The 24,523-nt window shown below is 39.8% G+C and overlaps 6 protein-coding genes across 6 annotated transcripts; 1 reads left to right on the top strand and 5 right to left on the bottom strand.

Moving 5' to 3' along the window:
- Window positions 1-4,899: 4,899 nt before the first annotated feature.
- Window positions 4,900-7,221, bottom strand: LOC107837280 (uncharacterized). The gene is made up of 3 exons (XM_016676213.1): window positions 7,060-7,221; window positions 6,573-6,753; window positions 4,900-5,800 (listed from the first exon to the last, which is right to left on the bottom strand). Exons 1-3 carry the CDS (start codon window positions 7,187-7,189, stop codon window positions 5,437-5,439), a joined length of 675 nt encoding a protein of 224 aa, XP_016531699.1. The 5' UTR covers window positions 7,190-7,221; the 3' UTR covers window positions 4,900-5,436.
- A 3,099-nt stretch (window positions 7,222-10,320) lies between these two features.
- On the bottom strand, window positions 10,321-14,280 carry LOC107832900 (sterile alpha motif domain-containing protein 9-like). The gene is made up of 2 exons (XM_016676205.1): window positions 14,237-14,280; window positions 10,321-12,923 (listed from the first exon to the last, which is right to left on the bottom strand). Exon 2 carries the CDS (start codon window positions 12,834-12,836, stop codon window positions 10,692-10,694), a length of 2,145 nt encoding a protein of 714 aa, XP_016531691.1. The 5' UTR covers window positions 12,837-12,923; window positions 14,237-14,280; the 3' UTR covers window positions 10,321-10,691.
- A 1,971-nt stretch (window positions 14,281-16,251) lies between these two features.
- Window positions 16,252-16,805, bottom strand: LOC103144620 (histone H4). Its single transcript, XM_007561684.2, has one exon. It carries the CDS (start codon window positions 16,673-16,675, stop codon window positions 16,364-16,366), a length of 312 nt encoding a protein of 103 aa, XP_007561746.1. The 5' UTR covers window positions 16,676-16,805; the 3' UTR covers window positions 16,252-16,363.
- A 930-nt stretch (window positions 16,806-17,735) lies between these two features.
- On the bottom strand, window positions 17,736-18,340 carry LOC103144619 (histone H2A-like). Its single transcript, XM_007561683.2, has one exon. It carries the CDS (start codon window positions 18,255-18,257, stop codon window positions 17,871-17,873), a length of 387 nt encoding a protein of 128 aa, XP_007561745.1. The 5' UTR covers window positions 18,258-18,340; the 3' UTR covers window positions 17,736-17,870.
- A 203-nt stretch (window positions 18,341-18,543) lies between these two features.
- LOC103144618 (histone H3) lies at window positions 18,544-19,319 on the top strand. The gene has a single exon (XM_007561682.2). It carries the CDS (start codon window positions 18,620-18,622, stop codon window positions 19,028-19,030), a length of 411 nt encoding a protein of 136 aa, XP_007561744.1. The 5' UTR covers window positions 18,544-18,619; the 3' UTR covers window positions 19,031-19,319.
- A 574-nt stretch (window positions 19,320-19,893) lies between these two features.
- On the bottom strand, window positions 19,894-24,523 carry LOC103144669 (sterile alpha motif domain-containing protein 9-like). The gene is made up of 3 exons (XM_007561763.2): window positions 24,142-24,523; window positions 21,298-24,054; window positions 19,894-20,351 (listed from the first exon to the last, which is right to left on the bottom strand). The coding sequence occupies exons 2-3, from the start codon at window positions 24,035-24,037 to the stop codon at window positions 20,308-20,310; spliced, it is 2,784 nt and encodes a 927-aa protein (XP_007561825.2). The 5' UTR covers window positions 24,038-24,054; window positions 24,142-24,523; the 3' UTR covers window positions 19,894-20,307.

Below are 24,523 nucleotides of genomic sequence, written 5' to 3' on the forward strand. Positions count from 1 at the left end.
TTGGCTGTTTGGCTCACAGGGTAAAGTAGGAAGTGCTGAGTTCAAAGAGAAATCACGTGGGATTTTTAAACTTTGCGCGCGGCGAGAATGAAAGAAGCGGGAAATCCTGACGGTTCCTCATTGTTCTCAGCTTAAAGTCTGTAAATGTTTACTTATATAACATCAAATCACAATAATTGACGTTGTTGTGAATAGATAATTTAATCCATTCAAATCAATCCAATCCTAGTTATCAAACAGTGCAGTTAATTATCTGTTAAAGAATTGAAAAGTAAAAAGTGAAGAAGAATTAACTGTATATTTAGATGAATTTTTCTATTTAATTGTTTTTTTTCCAACTAGCAGGTTGTAAAATGTGGTTAAAACAACCCAAAGACTGAAGTCAAGTCAAATGTGCTGTAATGTTTGCAGTGATTTTATTTCAAGGCACCATTGTTTCATCTGTTAGTCCCCTGGCAGAGTTATATTCGTACTTTATTTTAATATAGCCTATCACCAGATCCATTTTCTGACTTTCTCTTTTTCTAGGCGTTTTAAACAAACATCATAGAAAAAGCTTTGGCTAAATTAGGAAATCCTCAAAAGTATATTATATTTTCTGCGACGTTTATTAACTCCTCTGATTTCCTCGCCCGGCACTGATAAACAGAACCAGATGGTTATTATGCAGTGAATTCACATCAGTTTTTTTTAATTCGGTATATTCACAACACATATTGTCTCAAGCAACTTCAGAAAAAAAAAAGCCAATTTAATCCAGTCAGACATATTCAACATTTTTGATGTGATTTGATTTATTTCAAACAGGTTTTTAAAAGAAGAAAACAAGCAATCAGGAAAAAAAACATGTGCATACATATCCAAAAACAAAATAATTAGCTTCAAAATATTTAAAAACGAGCTCTGATTGGAAGATAAATGTATTAACACATGACCATGAGCTTTATTAGACAATATCTAAGCACTGTACATTTCTTAGCACAGTTAAGTAAATCAGTGTACTAATGACTCATTTGACGTCACACGGACTTCAAAGTTTTACAAAAGTTACCAACTGTGAACAAGGAGCAACAAGCTAGAAGTAACCGGCGCTCACTGTGACTGTTCTCACCCTCTCTCACGCTAAATGTAGAAAGCATCTGGCAATGATGGATATGCCAACAATGTTGGATGAGTTGAGAATGCAAAACTTCTTAAATTTTAAAACTTCCTCAGAAATCTGCAAATAATTTAGCGTTTATTCATTTCTGACAAACTAAAAGCACCGAACAACAGCTTTGATAAGCTGAAAGTGCTACTGTCAAACCATTTTCAACTCGAAAGTGGTGCATTTTCAAACATCTTTTTTCATTTTTTTTTCTACTTTTCAGTGTTTTACAAAGAGAGAGAAAGATTTGGAATAAACTCAGAGTTGAGGCAAAGTCCAAGCAGGATGTATTTTAAGAAAAGCCTCGAAATGGTTATTATTAAAGGGTAAAGAGTCAAATGGATGGGTGTGGACTGAGAGCAGTCATGGGACTGGCTTATTGACACCTCTGAGCCATATTCCTTGCTGAAAGTCACCCACAGCAAGGAAACACAACAGACAAATAATAGCCGGCCGTCAAGGGAAGAATGGTGATTGTTGGGCTTTTCTAATTCAAAGCTAGAGGCTTAACTTTGGGTGATAGCTGGCAGAGAGGCTTTGTCAACATACACATGAAAAGAAGAGCAGTTAGCCTGACTATTTGGGTCCAGAAAGTCGTTTTGATTTTAATGACCACTTGTTAGACCAGCCCATTGTCTACCAAAGGTGTGGACTTCATCTTCACTGATGAAGATGAGTCATCAGTGACTGAATGGATGGTATCGGGTGTAAAAAATATCAAAGTGCCCACTAGGGAGTTACTCTGACAAATGGAGATGTTTTGTTTCAAATATATTCAAGCTACAAAGTGAATTTAGACAAAATGTGAATGTTTGTTAGATGTAGAGCTTCACAAAAATATTCACATACCAGTGACTTTTTCCCCCCCCCATTTTGTCAAGTTATACACAAACTGAGGTGGTTATGCAATTAGTTAATAAATCCAGGTTTGACAGAAATCTGTCTGGATGCTGGAAACAGACAACTAGTGAACCACTGTTTGACTCTTTCTTTAAAAGTGAACGAGTACGGCTAACCTACAAACCTTCCAAAAGACGACTGGTCAGATAAGGAGAATGTTAAGCAGAAGCAGCCGAACACATTTACGATGTCTGATCTGGAGAAGATCAGAGACCCATAGCTCAGAAAGCATCTGTAGACAGAACAACTATTAGTGGTAAATCTGGCTTTTATGGAGGAGTGGGGAGTGGAAATCCGTGAGAAGTCTTTAAAGTTTGCCGAAAGAAGGGGACACAACAAACATGTGGAGGAATGTTTTCTGGTGGAAGAGACCAAAACTGAACTTTTGCCCTGCATATAAACATAGGTGTGGCAGTCAATTAATACAACCCCCACTGTGAAGCATGGTGGTGGTACCATTATGTTGTGGGGATGCTGGTTTGTGTCAATGGTAGCATGGCAGAAGCTAAATGCATAGACGAATGGGCACAAGTTTGATATCTACACATTTAAAGTTGGCAACGACATAAGCAAGAGCGGCGGTTTTACAGAAAATTGAGTAGAAATACTACGAACAACAATCTGCCCCATAGTGCATTTTTGTTACTGGTTTGAACACCATGTATCATTTTTCTTCCACTTTACAGTTCTGCTACATTTTGTGTCTAACTGTGTACGGTTCTGATAGGTTTGTGGTCAAAACATGACAAAATGTAAAAAGGCTGAAGCACAGTGTGTCTCTTAATGCAAAACTAGACAGGGATTAGGGTTCTTTGTCCTTTCACTGGATGTGATAACTGACGACTGGTTTGACATGGAAGCACTGTTGCCCTCCTGAGGGTGGAAACAAACCTTTTCCATGAAATTAACTCTGTTTCAAACAGGGAAGTGCTGTGTTGTGCTTCTCATGGTCGGGCGGTTCTGTTCGAGCTTCCTGCCTTCTGGATATCCAAATGTGAAATCTGCAGCAGATGTGTTGCTGTGGGTAAAATCCACTCCCATCTGTTTTCACAGTCAATCATCGAGTTTCCCTGCTACTCACATGTTATTACATGAGCTGAATTTCAAACAATGTACTGATCTTTGGCTTTTGTATTCCTCATCAAAGACAAAAAAAAAAAAGCAAACACTAAGTATATGATTAAAAGGACAATCACTTATACATGTAATTATTTAATTAGAAAAGTTAAGATAAAAAATAATGTAATCTTTGTTTAGAGTGGAAACGAGCTGAACAAAGTGAAGTTGGGTTGATTAGTAGATGGGAAGCAGAAAAGAAACGCCTAATGTTAACCAGCTGCACAACGTCAGAGCCCCAGATTATTTTGAAATGCACAATTTGATGCACAATTATTTTCCTTAAAGCACTTTAATGTATATATGCAACAGAAAATATCCTATGTATTTCTGGAATCAGCACAGAAACAGAGGAAAGGCAAATCTTTCTCATTGCCGACTCAAGTCAAGAACTTGTTTTCTGACGTTTCGCCTTGGTGACGAGCAGCGATGTGACTGAGGGTGGAACATTGTGGCTAACAAACTTTTCTAGCGTGTGAAAACCATTTAGCGGGTTTGGGCCTGTCGTTACAACTTGTCAGAATATGAGTTGATTTTATCTATTCATTTTTAATTCGTGGAGTTTTACATTTCATTGCAGTCAGGTCTCCTTCACATATTTCGTACCAGTACAGTTCAGTGTTTTACTGTGCATCTGTTCTGGACGAGTGGGAAGGTTTGGTCATGTTACACAGTGCAGCTGAGAAAATGCTCCACCAGACCAGCTAATGGGGTGAAAGAGTTGCCTGGAAAAGTCGTGCTAACAGGAACAGGAAGGTGTTGGTCAGCACCTTTGCCACAAGAGCAGGTCAAACCTGTTTTTCCAAACACGTTTTCATGACTGCAACGTGCTGGTCGGACGAACTTCCACCAACATTTTTGACTTACTAGTGCAAATCAGTCAGAGCCACGTTTACTATGAATACTTAGGTGAAACCAAATGTCATATTTAAATTATCCCATATTTTTCCTACCATTTTCTATCTAAAATCTACATGTGTAAAATAAATAAAGTATTTATTTATTTAGCATTTTCACCCTCAGATCTACCTCTGCCTGTTTGCATCCTTTTCCTTATAATCAAACTTTGTCTCTGTGAAACTTCGGCTCTCAGTCCTGCGCTCTATGCTGGTGATTGCTTAGCAACCGTTACAGAATAACATCACTTCCTTCTTTTGGGGGTTTTGTTTCCTGCACCTTTTAGGTGTGACCTGTAAATGCTTCTCTTAAGTTTTTCTCTGCACTGCTACTTACTAATAATTTTCTGGTTTTGTTGGATTGTTTAGCAAATATTGCTAAATTTAGCAAAGAGAGACATTATCAGTGTGGATTTCTCTTTAACTAACAATGAGTCGAGTCTGGGGCAGTTTACTGTAGATAAATCTCTGTTTTTCAGTCTTTGTTAGATGGATTCTCATTGTGTGCAGAACTAACAGTCAGCTGAGCTCCTTGTAAACACAAAGAATCTGAAATGTTGCTGGTTTACCTATTAGGCTCAAAGGAAAACGACAACTAACTGAGATGAAGTTGCTGCTATACTGACAAACAACCAGCAGGTGGCAATGAAGCGCTGAAAGAGCTTTTGATTGAGTGAACTAGTTGTCAGTATATCAGCTAACTTTTCTGTTATAACATTCATTGCAAAACTAGGAAAAAAAGGTTAATAACAAAGTAGCTACTTTAGTAACTAAGACTTCTCAGAACTACAGAGCTGTTTTAAATCATGAGCTGTGATTGGACAACAGGACAAAATCAGATTTCATTCATAGATGTGAGCTTTATTGGACAATATTCAAAGCAACAGCAATTTGTTTAGCACAACCAATAGGGAAATCAGCATAAAATAAATTAATTTGATTATACGTACAGCTGAAACCAGATATTTCCATATCTTCTGATTTTTAAGAAAGTAATTTAAAAAAACTCTAAAACATGTTTTCACTAACTTTTCTGTCATTAAGCACATAAAATTAATTTTAATAATTTCAACTAACTTAAAACAAGAGACATTTAGTCTTATGTAGCTTGAGGCAGGGAGAAAAAAATGTGAATGTGTCTTTATATTCAGGATGTATTCTTAGGAACAGATGCTTGTATTCACACTGTATCCAAAATCAACAAAGGTTAAACTGGCATGTAAAAAGATTATTGTACAGAACGTCCGCTCTTAACAATACGATGCAAATAAAACCCTTTGGTGCAGAACATATTCATTTCTTGTGAGGATCGCTGGAGCAGGTTAAAGTTTCTGAATTTTCTAATAACAACAGCGTAGAAGCATTTTTAATAATCTCTCAGATGTTAAATTGCTCATCAGACCAATAATAATCATCATCATCAGCAGCAGTAGGGGAGCAGGTAACTTTGCGTCCCTTCTGAGTTTGTTGTTTTGCCTGGAGATGAACAGGAAGGCAATCATTGCCAACTTTGTCGCAAGCCACCGTCACCAGTTCCTCCGTTTTCCTCGGGGTGTTGAGAACTGTGCAGCTGGATGTGTTCACTTTCACTACGTACACGGGCAGTTTTGAGTTGCTCGTGCACAAGTTGCCCTGCCGGTTCCAGCCGTTGCCGTTGCAGATTTTCTTAACAAGATTGACCTTTGACCTCTCGATGAAGGTCTGAGTTTCAACTTTGCAGCGCTTCAAGCTTTTTATGTGTCTAGAGAAATAAACAAACTGCGTTATTCAAAACATTTAAACATGTAATTTAAAAAGGTTAGATTTTTCTTTTATTAAAATGAAGCCACACGTCTTTCAGATAATCTAACATTATGCATGAACAGTATAAGATATGTTTTGCCCCATTATGCATTTTTTTCTTACACTTGAATATTTCAGATCAAACTAATTTTAATAGCAGATAACCTTAGTGAAAACAAAAGTTTTCAAAAGATGATTCCATTTATTACGCAGGAAAAAATCTGTCCAAACAAACTATATGGAAAAACCATAAATCTGATACGTCAGTTATGGTGCATTTTAACGATTCAACAATAAGAAACCATCTGGGCTAAAAGGACATCAGTGGCAGAGATCCAAACAAAAAGCTTCTGCTGGACAAACAGAGTAAAGACAAAACATCCTGATGTTTCACCCGAGAGCTTTTAGAAAATATTCTGTGAACCAATCAGAAAATAGTAGAGCATTTTGGAAGCTGCATGTCCATCACACACATAAAACTGACACGTAATTCCAGGATGAAGCGTTTAAAATCCTGGGTGATGGAACCACACCAGAAAACACTGAAGGTGAATTTCTCTTCAACTTACTTACTCTGCATGATTTAAAAAAAGAGGAGATTGGAAGTGCTGGACAGGCCTATTCAAAGTCTAGACATTGAGATGCAGTGACGAGACCTTCCAAATAAACAGTCTTTTAAGTAACAATTGCAATGTTTTTATCCCTGCTTTAATCAACATTCAGTGACTCACTTCTCCCACACGGGTGTTGAGCTAGTTTTGAACTTTTTTGGAAGGATGTGTTTGGCTTCGAACTTGCTGTAGGCGTTTTGGTCGTTGTTCGGCTGACACGGGCGGTTATTGAAGGAATCCTCGTCTCCCGCAGCGCAGCTGCACACGACAGCGATCAGCAGGACGACTCGCATTTTCTTGCCTGAAGAGGCAAGAGACCGAGTTAGTGAACACAACTCAAAAGGTCTGTAATTTGGATGTTAAGATACTTGCATCCTGGTTGTAGCGTTGATAAATCATCACTATATAATCTGTTAAAGACAAACAAACAAAAAAAATCTATTTCAGATGTGTTCCAAGATTTTAGCTTTAGGAGTTGATGTTATGTCACTTGAACACAGGAGATTATTTATTTATTTTTTTCTCAAAAAGTAGCAAATAAATAGAATAAATCAAATGATGGAGCTGTTAATATTATCGGTTTGCAGCTGAGAGAGTATTGACTCACCTTCCATGACCGGCCCGTCTCCGCTCTCTGTGTCGTGAAGGAGGTTACTGACGTTATAGTCAGTTGACCAGGACCACCTCGGATCCCAGCTCGCAGCAAACAGCCAATCAAATAACTGCAGTGAATGCATCACTTTGTAAGTCTGAGGTCAAGATCAACAAATTTTCACACTGCTGACTCAGATCAAGCAGTTGTTTTGGTTTTTTTTTCTGACAGCTCACCCTTGTGGCGAGCAGCGACGATTGAGGTTGGAAAACTGTGGTTGTCACACTTTTGAGCGAGGGAAGCGCAGTTGGCAGTGACGGACCTTAGAGATGTTCAGGAGGTGAGTCGACTTTATTTGTGGTTTTATTAAATGTCACACGTAGAAATGTGAAGTCGGGCCCGTCGTGTGGCTGCAGTGACACCTCCTGCTGTGCATCTGTTTCCGAAGGAGCGAGAAATGGTTGGCTACAAAAGTGAAGAAAATTGCAAACGTAGCAAAGTGACAAGCACTGAGCAACGTCTGACAGAGGTTGGAGTCGGTTTATCGGGTGTTCAAACCAAGAGTGTGTTTTGTTTTTCTTATGAAAATGAACAGGAAGCCAGAAACCTGCACTGCACGAGGAGAACTGTGAAGCTAAAGTTTGGTCATGCAACACATTCGTCTGGTTGAGAAAATGTTGTCGATCTGGGAGGCACCTCCTCCACCGCGCCACAAACCCAGACCGGTTAACAGGTGACACATTGATCTGGCTCAGTCCTATTAAAAAGAAAAAAATTAATAAAGCTTCTGGTGGGTTGTAAATGCATGGATTACTAATGCTGACGAAAGCAGAAAAGTAAAGGAGAGTTTTACTCTTCAGGAGACATCTAAGTATTTTTGGTTATCAGACCTCAGCATCTATTTTAGAGGCCTATTCACCGACACTGTTGACAACAGACAGAGGTCAGAGGTCAGGGAGGAGAGAGCAGCACAGGAAAAACTGGTGGAGCATTTTGGACTCAGTAAAATCATCAATTAATTTTGATTTTACATTCATTTTGTTTGAGAATTTCCCTCTGAGATTAATAAAGTACATTCATTCATTCATCCATTAAAATTTGAAGAACTCAGTCATCCCCAGTTTGATGAAACTAAGACAGTCAGAGAAGACAAGAGTAGAGTGAGCAGCAACTTCTTGAGGAAGAAATAGATTTGGGAGTGATTTCTGTATAAGTGGAATAATAATCCTTCATTCCTGTGGAATAGTTCCCAGGCAACAAACTGGTTATGGTGGCACCAGTAGCTCCACCCTAACCATACGGTGCCGTTGTCCTGACACCAAGACTGATGAGGATGCCAGGAATGGGTCGGTTGGTTGGATGGAGGCTTGTGGGTTTGATCCAACACACTTTTTCAACCCAAAAATATATCAAACTGTTTATTTGTTGGGCTACCAGGTTGAAATGAAAGACAATCAAACCAGAATTACTGAATAGAAATATTTGGGTTATTTGTTTTTTTCTTTTGTTGTTGGTTTTTTTTTCTGGGTCTTATCTTTTATTTGCTTCCTGACCACTTTATTAGTCGTGCTTATTCCATCACAGAGGAAATCTCCTTTTCCACCCATATTTGTGCTGACACAGGTTTTCAGACGTCGAGCTGATGCTCTAAACAAGCACAGCAGCATGAGCCGTTTGGTTTCCGTGGTTTTAAAAGGAACAGGAAGGTGGTGGTCTGCACCTTTGTCACAAGACCAGATGAAAACTTATTCTCTCCGGATACGTTTTCATTATTGCAACGCGTTGGACGGACAAACCTGCAGCAACATTTTTGAATTATTAGTGCAATTAGTAAATCAGAACCAGATTTACTAATATACGAGTGAAACAGAGCGTCATGCTGCTGCCATGTTTTTTGACCATTTCATATCTCTAATCTTCGTGTGTTATTGTTGTTTCTTGCTAATTATTATTCTTAATCTCTTCTCCAAATCTATGGCACGATGCACCTGAAGAGCATTCATTCTTAATATAAGTGAAGTATTTTTGTTTCTCTTCACTTTCAGGTCTATCTCAAAGCTTTGTCTTTTCATTAAAAAAATTATGTTATTGTTTGTATACATCCTCTGGACAGTATGTCTGTGCTCAGAGGATTCATCCACATGTATTCCCCTCTTCCTGCTTGCATCTTTTTCCTTATATCCAAACTCCGTCTCTGTGAAGCTTCGTCTCTCACAGCCCTGCGCCCTGTGCTGGGCTGCTTAGCAACCGGTACAGAATAACATCGTTTCCTTATTTTTGGGGGGGCGGGGTGCTTCCTGCACCTCTTAGGTGTGACCTGTAAATGTTTCTCTTAAGTCTTTCTCTTCACTACTACTTACCAATGATTTCCTTGGATCATTTAGCAATATTGCTCAACTTAGCAAAGAGAGACATTATCAGTGTGGATTTCTCTATAACCAAACCTGAGTCGAGTGTGGGGCATTTTTACTTTAGATAAATCACAACTGAGCTCTTTGTAAACACAAAGAATCTGAAATGTTGCTGGTTTACCTATTGGGCTCAACGGAAAACGTGAAACAACGTCGCAACTATCTGAGATGAAGTTCCTGCTATTCTGATAAACAACCAGTAGGTGGCAATATAGCACTGCAAGCATATTCAAGAAACTTAAGTAGTTTTAATACATTTTTTGAACATCCTTTTTAAATTTGAACAATCTCCATGATGCGTGACTTTGTAAACAGATTCAGGTTTCAGGAAGTTTAAAATGAACTGTAATTATTGATATGTGTCTTTTTTTTTTACATTAATGTCTACACAAAACACAAATGTAGTAATTTAAAGGGTTAATGGCACAGTACATTCATAGAATTACATTGCAGTTGTTACATTGTATAAAGATATGTACAATTATACAGATGTTGCACCACAAACATAAAAATAAAAAAAGTTGGTACAATGAATAGAGAGAATTAAATAAGAGGATTATTGGTTCAAACAGAAGTTTGTGCAAGAAATTAGCTCAGTATGATGGTTGTAAGATTTAAAGTGTAAGAGTGATTTTGCAGTTTAGCTCATTGTTGGAAAATAATAATGGAAAAGGTCACAGTAGGTGACTTAGCTCAAAAACTGAAGGTAAACAACAACTTAGATAAAAATAACTCACATATAATCCAGTCCAACAGTATGGCATTCTTTTTATTAGAGTTTAATAAATTTGCTTTTTCAGTAAGCATTGGTACGGAAGTATCATTTTAATCATTCTTAATTTATTTGAATATCAATTTTTATATTTGTGTTTAAAACAACAGAAACAAGGAGAAAGAGATCAAAATCAACCCAATTTAATTCATGCTATATTAATGATATCACAGAATCCAAGACCGTTGATTAATATCGTTTCTACCTTAAAACCTAACAGACAAAAACAGACACTGTAATTAATATATTTGGTAACAGTAATAATATCCAACATGAAGTTTGCAGAATAAAGCTGAAAACTGATCGGTGAGCTTTTCAGATGTGAAGTTTTTCTGTACAGTCCCAGAATCAACAATGACTGGTTGGATAATTCACAGAGTTCCTTCTTTTAACAGACCCAGAGAGTCAGAAACTTTAGGGAATGAACAAAAATGCTGCTTTCTGTCCTGAAAACCAATACTGACTCAAGCAGTGTTCTGTTGCTGATTTGTACCTTTACAATCATGTTTTTCTGAATAATCCTCCACTTTGAAGATGACAGGACCCCTGATGTTGAAGCCAAGATAAAAACGCTTTGGGCTCAAAGTGCCAGATTCATGCACATGGTGAACCTGGCACTGATATTTTCTTATTATCTTCCCGCCTACACTAAGAAACATTTTTTCATCTCCTCCACTCTGTTGCATGGTCTCCATTTGAATGGGCTGAAGCATTTCCTGGATTTGTGGCAGCTGCCACACCTCCCCACTATCCCACATATCATTGATCTTCTTTCTTTTCATTTTGTTTCTATTTGTGTCCCTTGGTTTATTAGCGAGCTCCGTTTCCACCCGGTTTTCCACCGCTGCATCCAGTCTAGACCTGTGGATCCATCTGCTCAGTCCAGAGTCCTTCCCTAGAAAAAACAGTGGCAGCAGGTACCGACCTCGAAGGTAGTTGTCATAGACTTTGTCATAGGCCTTTTGCATCAAGGTGACATATTCTTCCATGTCAAGTTCATATTCGAGGCCAGGAAGGGGTTGATCAGGTTCTTCTCCTGTATTGTTCTCCTTTACATCTGCTTCCTCTATAGTTTGGTCTTCAGACTGAGCCTTGTCTGTGTCAGGTTCTTGTAACCTTTCATCATCATTGTTTTCTTGACCCTTCTGAAGCTGCTCCTCTGGCCAAAACAACAGCAGGACCAAAAGGTAAAACTCTGGGCCTTTACTATTCGCCCCATTGGGCAGAAGCCTCTGAAGTATTTCCTGAAGTTGTCTAACCAGGGCGTGTTGAGGAGAGTGAGGCTCCTTGTTGCTCAGGATGATGTTTGAAAGGATGTACCTCTCTGCCACTTTGACATCATCTGCAGCTTCCTCATAAGCAGTCTTTAATTCATCTCGGATTTGCTCCAGCTGTTGTCGTGTTTTCTCAGTCACCTCAGACTTGAAAGCTCGTTTCTCCTTCGACACGAAAAGGCCGTGATTCAGACAATCGAGAAGAGCTGGGAAGCTGGTGGAATCAGCTGCAACTTCTGCTGTGTATTGTTGATAGCAACTGGCAACATCTTTCCAAAAGAAATCTGGTTCCACTGTTATCCTGTCAGGCTGGGAGTAGCTGAGATACCATTCAAAAAATTCAAACTTGTCTTCAACTTCCAATTTTAGGGTGTCCTCAAATGGATTGTCATGTTTATGTTTCTCAGAGACAATCTTGGCCACTTCAATGAAACCAAAATGGCCTCGGTTGTTGAACGAAACGGAATAGTTGGCACAGCCATCATATTCACTCCATTCGGGGTGTAATTCCTTCTCAGCTTTCATCTCTACATCTTTGAACGCCTCAAGGGCCTTCACGGCCATTTTATTCACTTCAGAGGATCCTTTGACCCCTCTCAATAAATGGTTCTTGTAGACCTGTCCAAGGGTGTCTGCGGCATAGGAGTTATTCTGGGCTCTTTTGATGGCTTCTTTAGCCCATTTCTCAGCTTTTTTGAAGTTTGGGCGACATCCTCCAATGTTGTACAGCCGAGCAACAGTCTGGGGGAAAATGTGTTTGTCCTGGAATTTGTTTGAAGCTTTTATCAAAACCATCAGTGCTTTAATAAATTTTTCTTGCTCTACAATGTCTTTAATTAGCAGTGAGAATTTCTCTTTGCCCTTTGGACCCATCTCTCTCTTTGTCAGCAAATCTTTGACAAACTGGACAGTGTGAGGTTGGACTTCTTCCCCACAAAGCAGAAACACACAGTTCAGTGCTAAGGAACTTCTGGGAATGCCTAGTTCAGCTAACAGCTCCACAGACTTTCTAGCAATCTCTGAATGGATCAGGCGCACCTTTGAGCCAGATACTCTGATGAGCTTGGAAAACGGTTGCATTCTAACTTCGAAGGGAGGACCTCCATAGATGGGATCAGGCGGACCTAGGATTCCTCGACACTCTTCCATGATCAGGTAGGAATTGGGAACATAGGCATTCAACAGTGCCAACATTGAGAACAATTTTGAATTGGTGGACATTGGGTTGGTCAGCACATGTGCAGAAATGTACGGTTCACAACAAAAAAATAAACAACCATATTTTTTGTCAAGATCAAGGGCAGAGTTCACATCTTCTCCTGAGTTACTTTCCATGATGGTCACATCAAACAGAAGGGTCTATTCTTTTGTTTTTGTTGCTTCTGCTTGAAAAAGTTGTTTCACCACACACAGTTTGCAATCCTAAAAATAGAAGAAACGAGGTTTTTAGCATAAATATTAAAAATAACAAGACATAGTGAGATAAAAGTGCTGGAACTGAACCCAGAATATCAAAACCCACAGAATGGTCCAGATCATGTCAGTCGGTGTGTGTTGAAAGCCTTTGTTGAACAGCTATAGAATGTCTTTCCAGACATATTTAACATTTTTCTTGGCCAAATTGCCAACCTGTCCAAAGACTGCCATCACCATTCCTCTGACCAAGAAGCCAAATCCATCTTTGATGAATTTTACTGTCCAGGTAATATTGACACCATCAGCACAGAAATGTTTGGAGCAGTTTATGAGTAATCACATCACATCATACATCTTCACTAATCAGGACTTGCTTCAGTTTGCCTCACTGAGAAGTTTTACTGTCGATCTCCACCCAACTCCATAATATGTTGACACACCCAGGAAAGAAGGAAAGGCATGTTGTAGGTGTCTCCTTGTTTCCAAACACCTGAAGTAAATGAATGGATGATTAATAGGTTTTTGCAGGGTTACTTGAGGACCAGGTTTGGGAACATCTGGTTTAGGTGAATGTTACCAGTCCAGTTAGAGATTATCGCCATAATTATCTTAACTGGAAGTTAAGGTATGCTGTTAAATTTTTGTACTTTTGAGCGATGTTTTGAATATGCATGTAGTGAGTTCACACTATTTGCTGTTCTGTAATATGACAACTCATCAAGCAGGTATTCATGAAGCAATAACAGGCAGCGTCTGTCAGCTGTTAAGCTATGAATTCCAGATAATCATGTGTTGCCCTACCTTAGTAATTCTGATTAAAATTAATGACTTTGTCAACAACTGCCTTTGCTAGTCATTAACAGTTAGTCATTGCCAAGCCTATTGCTGCACAACACAACATTCTGCAAAGGCTGGAAGGATCCTCACATTCACAACAGCACAGCAGAAGAGAGACTCTGGTAATGAGAACAGCTGAGGAAACCATCAGAGTCTCATCTGCAGCACATTTACAGAGAGAAGATGGCATCTTAACAGACAGCTCACAGCAACTTCATTCTCACCTTCCTGTTGCTTGGGGAAAAAAATGCCGGAGGACATTAAACATTTTTTTTTCCTCCACAATCAAACTCCTGAACCAAAGAATGTCGCATGCAGAGTTGGGTTATAGTATTTTTTGTGTCTGTTCTTGTCCGTGGATCTGTGGAGCTCGGTTTAGTTTTTGTGTGATGCATAGAAATAACATATCAAGTTCTTCCTTTGTTCGTTCATTTATTCATTCATTCATTCATTTCATTCCTAATGTCTCAGGATCCACTTACCTGCAAATGTCACAACCAGAGGACCAACAGGACTAAATCATCTGCAATAAGCAAAGAGAATACTTTCCAAATCAGACACAAATCTCTACTTGACTGTGTGAACGTCACAGACAGGTGACTCTTTGTGGCCTAGACTCAGTCCGACCTCATATGTAAAAATGTAGGTCAGCAATTTTCTATATTTTGACATGCAAAGTTGAATTCCAACCTTGTACGTCAAAATACAGAAATACCGCTGACCTGTGTTGAACTCTTCACGCCGAATGAGTATTATAATTTACAATTCCAAATGTCAAAATGGATGGCCAATCACCGAGTCTTATCAGAAACAATTTAAATAGTCTGTGTATTAGAAATTGAAATGTTCAATTTGTAATGTTTGTAATAACACCACTTTAACAATGTTTGCTTAATACAAAATTTGTAGCCAAAAAGTGCTAAAACTCACTTAAAATGCTTTTTTTTCCTGATGAATGATTTGACAATAATCAAAAATACGACACAAACAACATTTAACTCTTACCCACAGAGACGAATGAACACACACACTCTCCAGTCATCTTACCTGTCAGAGTTCCAGCAGGTGTGCAGGTGACTGAACAGTAGAACAATGTTATTTATAATCAGCTTTGACCACATCCTCCCCACGGTTTCAAATTTTCTATCTTGATGATGACATGAGTTTCATGTTCCATTGCATTCCTTCTCTTGTTTCTTTATGTGTGTCTCAAACGTGCCACGGTTATTAATAGCTCAACTTGAAAGGCAGCATGCCACCTAATGAGTTGTGTTTCTTCACAAGTGAAAGTAATATCTTAGTTCAAAACTTTTGGTTTGAACATTTTTTGTTCATACCCAACATCTTAGGTATGTTTCTTCAGAAACAGTGGTTTTGTTCAGCCATCTTGTAAATGGTCAATTCATGTGTTTCCTAGATATCTATAGAAAAAACAGGGAACAAACAGTTTAAATGGATTATATAGGCTGAGGGAAAAGTGTAGAGGTTTCATATCAGTATATGAAACTGATATGAATCCAAGCCATCCAATTGCCACAAAATTATTGTATTTAATTTGTATTCTGCTGCTCCATTGCGGTTTCCCATTAAATTTCTGGTTTCCCCCCAAACCAAAACAATCTGAAAATTGCTGTGTCCAGTAATCAGGAGGATTCTTCATCATCTCTCTTTCAATAAGATTTGCACAAAGTTATAAATGGTATCTAAAAAAGCAACACGGCAGATGATGTGTTAAGGTGAGGTGTCTTGTTGTGTTAAAATGAACATTGATACAATAACACCTCAATGCCGGAGCATTAGAGCTCTTCAAAAGCAGTTAGTGTTTCTAGGATGCAATGAAAGCACAGAATACAAAGAAATAGTAACTTTAGAGAACTGGAGAATCCCCTGAATATTGGGAAAGACAAAAATGTTTATTCTAACTCGTATAATGTTACTGTTGCCATGTTAGCTAACCCACATCGTGTGAAAGGTTATTTTCTACAGTAGGTGAAATTTTCTCAAAACAGAGAAACCAGCACAGTCAGTGAAAAGTTCTGTTTTTAAAACAATTGACATTTTCTTGCTATAGTGACATTAGCATGGTTACTAACAAGTTAATTCACATTAAAATCCTCTCATTTACTTCCACTTTTCCTTTTGGTCTAGTCTTTGATTTAAAGATTAACAATATGCTAGAGTTGCGTATTAGCATCAAACTTTCAGTTTAAAACTTAATACTATACATTTTAATCACGTCATTAGTCACTACACGTTCAGCATTTGTCCACTTGATGGCGCAGTAGTGCAGCTTCATCTTGTCACATGGAGTTGAAAGCTTCATGGCATCCATAGTCAGCTTTGGGGACGAATTTTATTGGACTGCACTTTTTTGGTTATTTTGCACCAGTACTTTACAGACAATGGTCCAGTCTTACACCTCATTCCTATCCTAATGGGTCCTTTACCTTTTTAAGTAGTTTGAGTATATATGAAGCGCAGCTGAAAGAGTTGGCTTACAATAGATGTAGCTTTTATTATTAAAATTAGACAGGAAATTAGCTTCTTAAAAGACATGTGTGTGGCCCTTAAAAGGACCGTTTTGTTGTTTTGTCAGTATGAGGAGCAGTTTAACCTCCGAAGCCGTACAGAGTGCGGCCCTGCCTCTTCAGAGCGTACACCACGTCCATGGCGGTGACGGTCTTCCTCTTGGCGTGCTCGGTGTAGGTGACGGCGTCACGGATGACGTTCTCCAGGAAGACCTTGAGCACACCGCGGGTCTCCTCGTAGATGAGACCGGAAATACGCTTAACTCCCCCGCGACGAGCCAGACGGCGGATAGCGGGCTTGGTGATTCCCTGGATGTTATCACGGAGAACCTTACGGTGACGCTTGGCGCCTCCTTTACCGAGTCCTTTGCCTCCTTTTCCTCTGCCGCTCATGGTGGTATCGATCTAGAAAAGTCTGAAGCGATAATGAGGACTACACGGATGAAGCACCGCCTATATCTGTGAACTGCGGACGTGAAAGAGAACAGGAGAGGAACCGAGCTTCAGTCACATCGTTGAGACTGAAAAAGTTCGTTTTTTCTTAATTGCGTTTTTTAAATGAAGTCTTCCTTCGGTAATTCAGAAATTAATTAGGAAAGAATAAAAATAAGTAAGGACTCTGTTAAGTTTTTAATATAATAAAGAGGAAAGTAATGTAAAAATCTGGTGTTTCAGTTGAGAAACTATTGAATGAACTGAATGTCGTTATTTTGTGAATTTTAAGAGCTTTAAAATTATAGAAGAAATGATAATTATGTAGATGTTTGCATATATCGTGTACCTGTGTTGAGTGGATGTGAATGAACAGTAGATATTTCGTTTTATATATATATATATATATATATATATATATACAATCTGCCGAGTTATGGATTGAATGGCCAGTATAAGCCCCGACTTCACTTTATTCCTCTTTTGACATAAGGTTGTAGAATAGTGTTTTATTTTGTTTCAGTTTTTGTAATGTAAACCTATATAAAAATACAAAAAAATCTCATTTGATTTATTAGTTTTAATCAGTTTAATATTTGATGAGTGCCAACACATCTAATCGGTTGTATTTTTACCTAATTTTCTAATACATTGAAATTCATGTCTGCAATTTAATAACATGAATTTGTCTGACTACATCCTGTTCTTATTAAAAAAATAAATTAATTGTACCATTACATATTTTGTCCTATCCAAAAACTTAACTTTAGTATAGAAGTGAAGTGGCTGAGATCACAGCTCAGAACCAGAATTACTGTTGGTATTGCAGATATAATATACACCAATATTTCCACTGGCGAATAAAATGAATTGCAACTTTAAGAACATGTATAATTTTGGGATACTTTGTTCCACCGTAGCTGGAGATAGGCACCAGCACCCCTCCCGACCCCACTGAGGGACAAGGGTGTTCAGAAAATGGATGGATGGATGTTCCACCGTGGGGTTACATTTGTATAGTTTCAAGACTTCATAAATAAAATTGAGTGCTTATGATAAACTTGTTCGTCAAAGCAGCAGCAGCAGTCCAAGCTCTTAAAATAAAGTGTGTGGCTCTTAAAAGAGCCGTTGTTCGTTTTCAGCGGGTATCGGGAGTTTACTTGGCCTTTGCGGGCTTCTCGGTCTTCTTGGGCAGCAGCACCGCCTGGATGTTGGGCAGCACCCCACCCTGAGCGATGGTGACTCCACCCAGCAGCTTGTTGAGCTCCTCGTCGTTGCGGACGGCCAGCTGCAGGTGACGGGGGATGATGCGGGTCTTCTTGTTGTCGCGGGCGGCGTTCCCAGCCAGCTCCAGGATCTCAGCGGTCAGATACTCGAGCACAGCGGCCAGGTAGACGGGGGCTCCGGCACCGACCCGCTCGCCGTAGTTGCCTTTGCGCAGCAGCCTGTGGACACGGCCCACTGGGAACTGGAGTCCGGCTCTAGAGGAGCGGGTCTTGGCCTTAGCTCTGGCTTTTCCTCCGGTCTTTCCGCGGCCACTCATTTTGTTGTTGCTTCTTAATGGAGATGAGACTCGAGAAAGAAATGAGAAGCAGCGGCTGAAAGCTGCATTTTATGTCCGCGGAGAGGAGCGGGATGATGCAGGCGACCAATCAGAAAAGCTCCCAGCAGAGCGGGACGGAGAGGCGGACTTTTTAAACGCAGCTTCCTCCAATGAGCGGCGGACATTAAGCCGGGAGGAGACGCCTCTGGGCGGCGCTGAGCTCCAGGAGGAGCCGCTAACCAACCAGGATCCGGAGCGGAGCCGCAGCGTCACAGAGTGACGCCCAGAGCCTCGGCTTAAGAACAGCGGAGCCTCGGCGCTTTGCATCATTTTTCTCCTGATCGTGATCAGAGAACAGAAGCATGGCCAGAACCAAGCAGACCGCCCGTAAGTCCACCGGAGGCAAAGCCCCCAGGAAGCAGCTGGCAACAAAGGCAGCCAGGAAGAGCGCTCCGGCTACCGGCGGCGTGAAGAAGCCTCACCGCTACAGGCCCGGTACCGTGGCTCTGAGAGAGATCCGTCGTTACCAGAAGTCGACGGAGCTGTTGATCCGTAAGCTGCCCTTCCAGCGTCTGGTCCGAGAGATCGCTCAGGACTTCAAGACCGACCTGCGCTTCCAGAGCTCCGCTGTCATGGCTCTGCAGGAGGCCAGCGAGGCCTACCTGGTGGGTCTGTTCGAGGACACCAACCTGTGCGCCATCCACGCCAAGAGGGTCACCATCATGCCCAAAGACATCCAGCTGGCCCGCCGCATCCGCGGAGAGAGGGCTTAGAGGCTGCAGCTCCAACTAACACACAACGGCTCTTTTAAGAGCCACACACAACCTCATTAAGAGCTTGTTCCCCTTTAACACAATGTTTAAATTAATACCACTATACCAGGTATATCGGCGTTTTATCATTTTAGTGCTAGAAGCTATTTTCTAGAAGTGTGACCAAACTATGTAAAACTGCAGCTTGATTTCAATGAGATCAAGGCGCATTCTCATGAATAGAAGGTTTTTAATTGTGGCAATTTCTGACAATTTTGTTCAGAACCCAAAATTCGGCAGAGCTAAAGGAGCTTGTGCGCAATTTCTTAATTCAGAAAAGTTGTTTTGATTAGCTTAATCTGATATCTAGAGTTGGAAATATGACTGTTTGACCCTTAAAATGAAGAATTTGACACTTGATTTCTTGAAACCTTTTCATCGGTCAAAATGTATTTGAATATTTTGAATTTTTCTTTACCTCGTCAAAATGTAAATGCAGATGTTTTGAATTGCTGCTCAAGATAGTCGATGTCCAATTTAAGAATATAAATGCAACAGTTGGAAAGCTAAACTGCACACAATGAAATATCTTTATCGGCTCAGTAATGTTTTAGCTTAGCATGTGTGTATGGATTTTTATCGCATTTAATTTATACTGCTTTGTTTCAGTAAAACTACAGATAGATCTTAGCTAGTGGCTAAATACGATGCATAGCAAGTCTTTTGACATGATTGTTTCTGTATATTGTTCAATACACTAACTCAAGTTCAGAGGCAAGATGAAACTGCTAATTTACCAAAAATATTTAACACAGGAAAATCTCAAGTTTTATTTTTTAACATCTCAAACATTAAATTTATTTCATTGCATTTCCCTTATATGTTTATTCACACACACATTCTTTGTAGATTTAGTCAACTTAACAAAAATGTTTGATCAACAACAAAGTACCTACTAAACTGACTCATTCACTTAGAACATAATAGGTTGCAACAATTTCACCAAAGTTTGATTCAAATAAATCTTACAAAATGACAAAAGAAAACAAAAACTGACCTCAGCCGACAAAACAAAAAAGGGGAGACGACATCAATTGGTAACTTCTTCTAGTGTTCTTGTCCACTGCATTCAGGTCCCTCTGATTAACCCAAACAAACCCACAAATCCAAACTACCAAAGCCAAAAACAAGACTGGTGTAACATGAAAAACTGACTTATGAATGAAAGATAAACAAATAGAAGAAAAAAATGTAGATTTCAGAGAAAATAACAGTCACGTAGTGGAAGGGACGGGCCTTCAGACTGGTTCTTCTGGGTTTGAACCTTCCAACTCTCTCAGCTCTGGAAGGAGAAAGAAAACACATTTGTCATATTCAACGTCATCCATTAAACTAATCTGTTATCCTTGTCTGACTGTAAAACATGACACTGATTAATTGCATTGTGCTATTAATATAACTGGATAGAGCAGTTTTACAGGAACCAAAAAGACAATTGAATTACGGCAAACAGCTAAAGAGCCTTGGTGGTGCTACACATACGGCTTTGAACGTTACAGGTTTTTTTGATTCTAAAAATAAACTGATTAAGGCCTAAACACACATGGAGAATGATGGTAATGCATCATACATATGCAGTTTTAGTCATTTTGGACAACTTATTAAGGTGCAAAGAAGGAGGGATCTGCCCCTGGATCTTTCACACCAACAATACATCAATTTTTACTCGCCTTAAAAACTAAGATTGGAAGTCATTTTCAGTAATCATAACCATGTTTTTGTAGAAACGGGGTGCTATGTCTTTCTCTTACGTAGATCTGGGGTAATCTATCATACTTCAAATGAGTTAACATTGGAGACAATGGATGAAGTGTAAAATGATATAAATATTCATAAGATTTTGAGCATTTTGATTACCTGATTGCTTATTTAAATACCAATAGGACACTGGGGTATGAGTTGGTGAAGGGGAGAATTGATCCATAGTCATAAACATTAACAACATGGGAGAACACCAGCTAGTTCTTAGTAAATGGTATATAGCACTTCTTCAGCTATTTTTCACCCATTCACTCTCACACTCACAGTTTAAAAACACAGTGCCCATCCTGACATGAGAAAACCGAAGCCAAACCTATAATCTTCTGATCACAAAACGATTATTCTACCCACAAAGGTACAGTGGCTAAGCAGTAAATATGCTTCCTTTCGTTTCCTTACAAATGTCTTGGTTGTGAGTAAGGAACCATTGTTATCTGCATGTAAATAAGCGAGCCATGTTATCTCACCTCTTTCTACCTTTTTAGTCTGGATGTCAAAGGCCACTGGACCTCTGATGGTGAATCCAAGGAAAAAGGAAACTTGCCGTGCTTTCCAGAGACTTCTTTGTAGATTGGCTTCAATTTCAATCTGTTTGCTACCAACAGGAAGGAACAAACTGTAGTTCCTTACTACCCCTTCAAACTTGATCAGGCGTTCTTTGACCTTGCCATCTTTGAATATGTCTTCATTTGTCCAGTTTTTCATTTTGCAGTCTGGATCCGTTCCTTGGCTGTGCTGAAAGAACAGATGCTCGAGAACTTTTCTGTGAACAAGTCTGTCCAGATCTTGTCCTTTTCCGATGAAAAACAGAGGTAGGAGGTATCTTGATCTAAAGTACTTCCGGTATGCCTTTTCATATGAGAGGCCCATTTCCTGGATTTGTTGGTTCAGATCAAAGCTACTTTTATTTTCACTGTTTGCGGGCCACGACAAAAGTAAGGCTAGCATGTGCTGCTCAGGAGGATTACTGTGATCCGGCGGTTTTCCCTGTTTGAATCTTTGAATTAAAGCTTCAGGAGAATCAGGAAAGGTTGCTCTCAAGTTCCGGGACAAAATGTAAGCCAGAATGTAGTTGGCTTCATTTGATCTGGACTTTGTCTTTGACCATACTTTTTTCCAACATTCGGCTATACACTTGAGTAGATCTTCAGAGTACTCTCTGTCCATGCATGCAAGCACTCCTGCAGATGTTGTTGCAAGGTTCTGCTGAAGCTCATGCTTACACTGATCGGCGTTTGGTATGACCTCTGCTGACAGCGAGTAACCAACAAACTTCTTTTGACATTCATAGGTTTCTTCCGAAATGTATTCAGGGTCATCTCTCTCTATGCTGAGCTTTGAGAAGGTCAGATATTGAGCAAAAAACTCAGCTTTTTTCTGAACATCTCCTTTAAGGTTGCTTACCAGATCATTGAATCTGTAAAGTTTGTTGTCTCCAAATTCTTTCAGGACAGAACCAAAGGACACCTTCTTTGTAAGAACTGCTTCCCATCGTTCGTTTTTCTTCACAAGTAAGTCATAGAGAAGGTTGCAGACCTGTACAAACCCAAACTGCCCTGTGCAGTTGAACAGATGTGAGAATCGAACTGTCCTATCACTAGAGGTGTCCATCTGATGTTCTTCTTCCGCAAGTTGTTCTTCATGCTTGAAAGCCTCAATAGCTTTTCTGGCTAGCAGCAAGACTTGTCTTGGGTTTGAAGTTTCCCCTCTGTTCTTGAGGCAGTTCTTGTGGACCTGACCCAAAGTATCAGCGATGAAGGAACTTTGGGGATCTCTTTCCTTTGCTCTCTTTGCCCACATTTCGGCTAGGTTGTAATCTTTTAACTCTATGTAGTAGAAACGAGCAAGAGCTTGAGGAAAAAAGGGATCGTGAGGAAATTTATTTGATGCCACCTTTAAGACGGGCGCACACTGGACCTTGTCATCTTGTTGGATATCCAGAATGAGTTTTGAAAATCTCTCTTTTTCCCCCTTAACCTCTAAGCTGCTGTTTGGGTCAAGTTTTGTTTTAAATTCTCTTTTGGTCAACATGTCTTTAATTAAATTAAGCAAATATAATGGGAACTTCCCATGGTCCTCATATTTGTAGTAATTATTCAGGAAGTTTATTGCTGTGTCACTTCTTGTCACTCCTTTATCATCCAGGAGTTTGGTACAACACTTTGCTATCAGTGGGTGAGCCATACGGACCTTTCTCTCTGTTCTTTCATCTTCTTGGAAGGTGACAATGAGGTGACTAAAGGGCTGCATTTTGTCTTTCACTGATACGTCTGCAAAAGCGTTGCTTTCCTCCTTGAGGAAGTCGAGGCACTGAGATTCCAGCAGATAGGATCCTGGTACATAGGCATTCAGTAAGGATAGGAAGGCAGCTAACTGGGCCTTCAAGGGTCTCCGTGCTTTTGAACAAGATCTAATTATCTGGCAGGCTTTGTTGATGTATTCTTCTGAGAAATTAGTCTGCATTATGTTAAAGCCGTGGAACTCTCTGATCTTTTCGCCGTACTTTTCAGTGAGCTCCTTCTTCTTTTCATTGAATTTCTGCTGTTCGTTCTCTGACAGCTCTCTTTTTAGGAAAACATTTTTACTTTGTAGCAGGATATCCTTTCTCACACAGCTTAGTAAAACTGCCACAGGCATGCGGGTGACTATGTTATGTTTCTTGACAGTCATCATAATGCTCTCTTGGAGCTTGTCAAGGATCTGCTCATCATTTAGTAACAGCAGTACTGTGTTCTGGTGACCGAGACTGCCTGCCGTAAAAAGATGGACCACTTCCTGCGCCACTCTTGTGGTGTTTGAGGCCGAGTTTGTAAGAACTGCACAGCGGAAGGTTTTCTTTAAGTCCCACAACGCCTGCATTGCCATTGTAGTCCCTCCGCTTCCTGACTGGTGGAACAGTTTTACTGTGGACATCGCAGGGAGTTTTCTTTTCATTTGAATTTCCTCCTTGAGTTTTTCAAATCCATCTCGTTTGGTAAAAAGTGTTCCAGTGCCAGATAATGCTTCCTGCTCGTTAATGTGAAAGTTCAGCCAGTTTGGAGGGGCCCCCCTGTAAAAGTTTTCTTCTTCTTGTTCTGTAAACGTTGGATCATCTCCTTCAAACTGATCTTCATAGAGAACATCTGACAGAGAAAAGAGATCCCTAATGTCACTTTTCACATATATCCTACGGCCTGGAGCAGTGGACAAGCCCGGTCCGGTTTCCATGTCAGATTTTCAGTTTTCTGTAAAAACAGAAGAAAAATCCAGATTAATTTTTGAGTGAATGGTTCAACCTCAGCAGTTCACTGAAGTCACTGAGATTGACTGACCTGCTCAGTAAGTCCAGTCATGAAGTTTATTGACACTAAATGGTAATATAACAAAGCGGAAGAATTGGAAATAACAACAACTCAACCATAAATTTGTTGCCCCGGTTGCATATTAAAGAGGGGTCAAATGTCCATTTTGTGCCAGGTGTGGGGACAGAAAAGGCCTCAGAGATGTCAGCAGTCAGAGGAGAACGGACAGACTGAGGTGTCAGAAAGACAACAGCAGCTCAAATACTCGCCGGTCACAGCCGTCATCTCCAAACACACAATGTTTGTTTTTGAGACGCTGATTACTGACCGTTTGCAGCAGCGCAGAAAAAAGTCCATCTTCTTGTCAAATATTTTTTTTGAGTCTTTGCTGCTCCCTTGAGGAAAAAAAAGC

This window comes from Poecilia formosa, unplaced genomic scaffold (assembly GCF_000485575.1).
Source record: "Poecilia formosa unplaced genomic scaffold, Poecilia_formosa-5.1.2 Scaffold130, whole genome shotgun sequence".
Lineage (NCBI taxonomy): Eukaryota > Metazoa > Chordata > Actinopteri > Cyprinodontiformes > Poeciliidae > Poecilia > Poecilia formosa.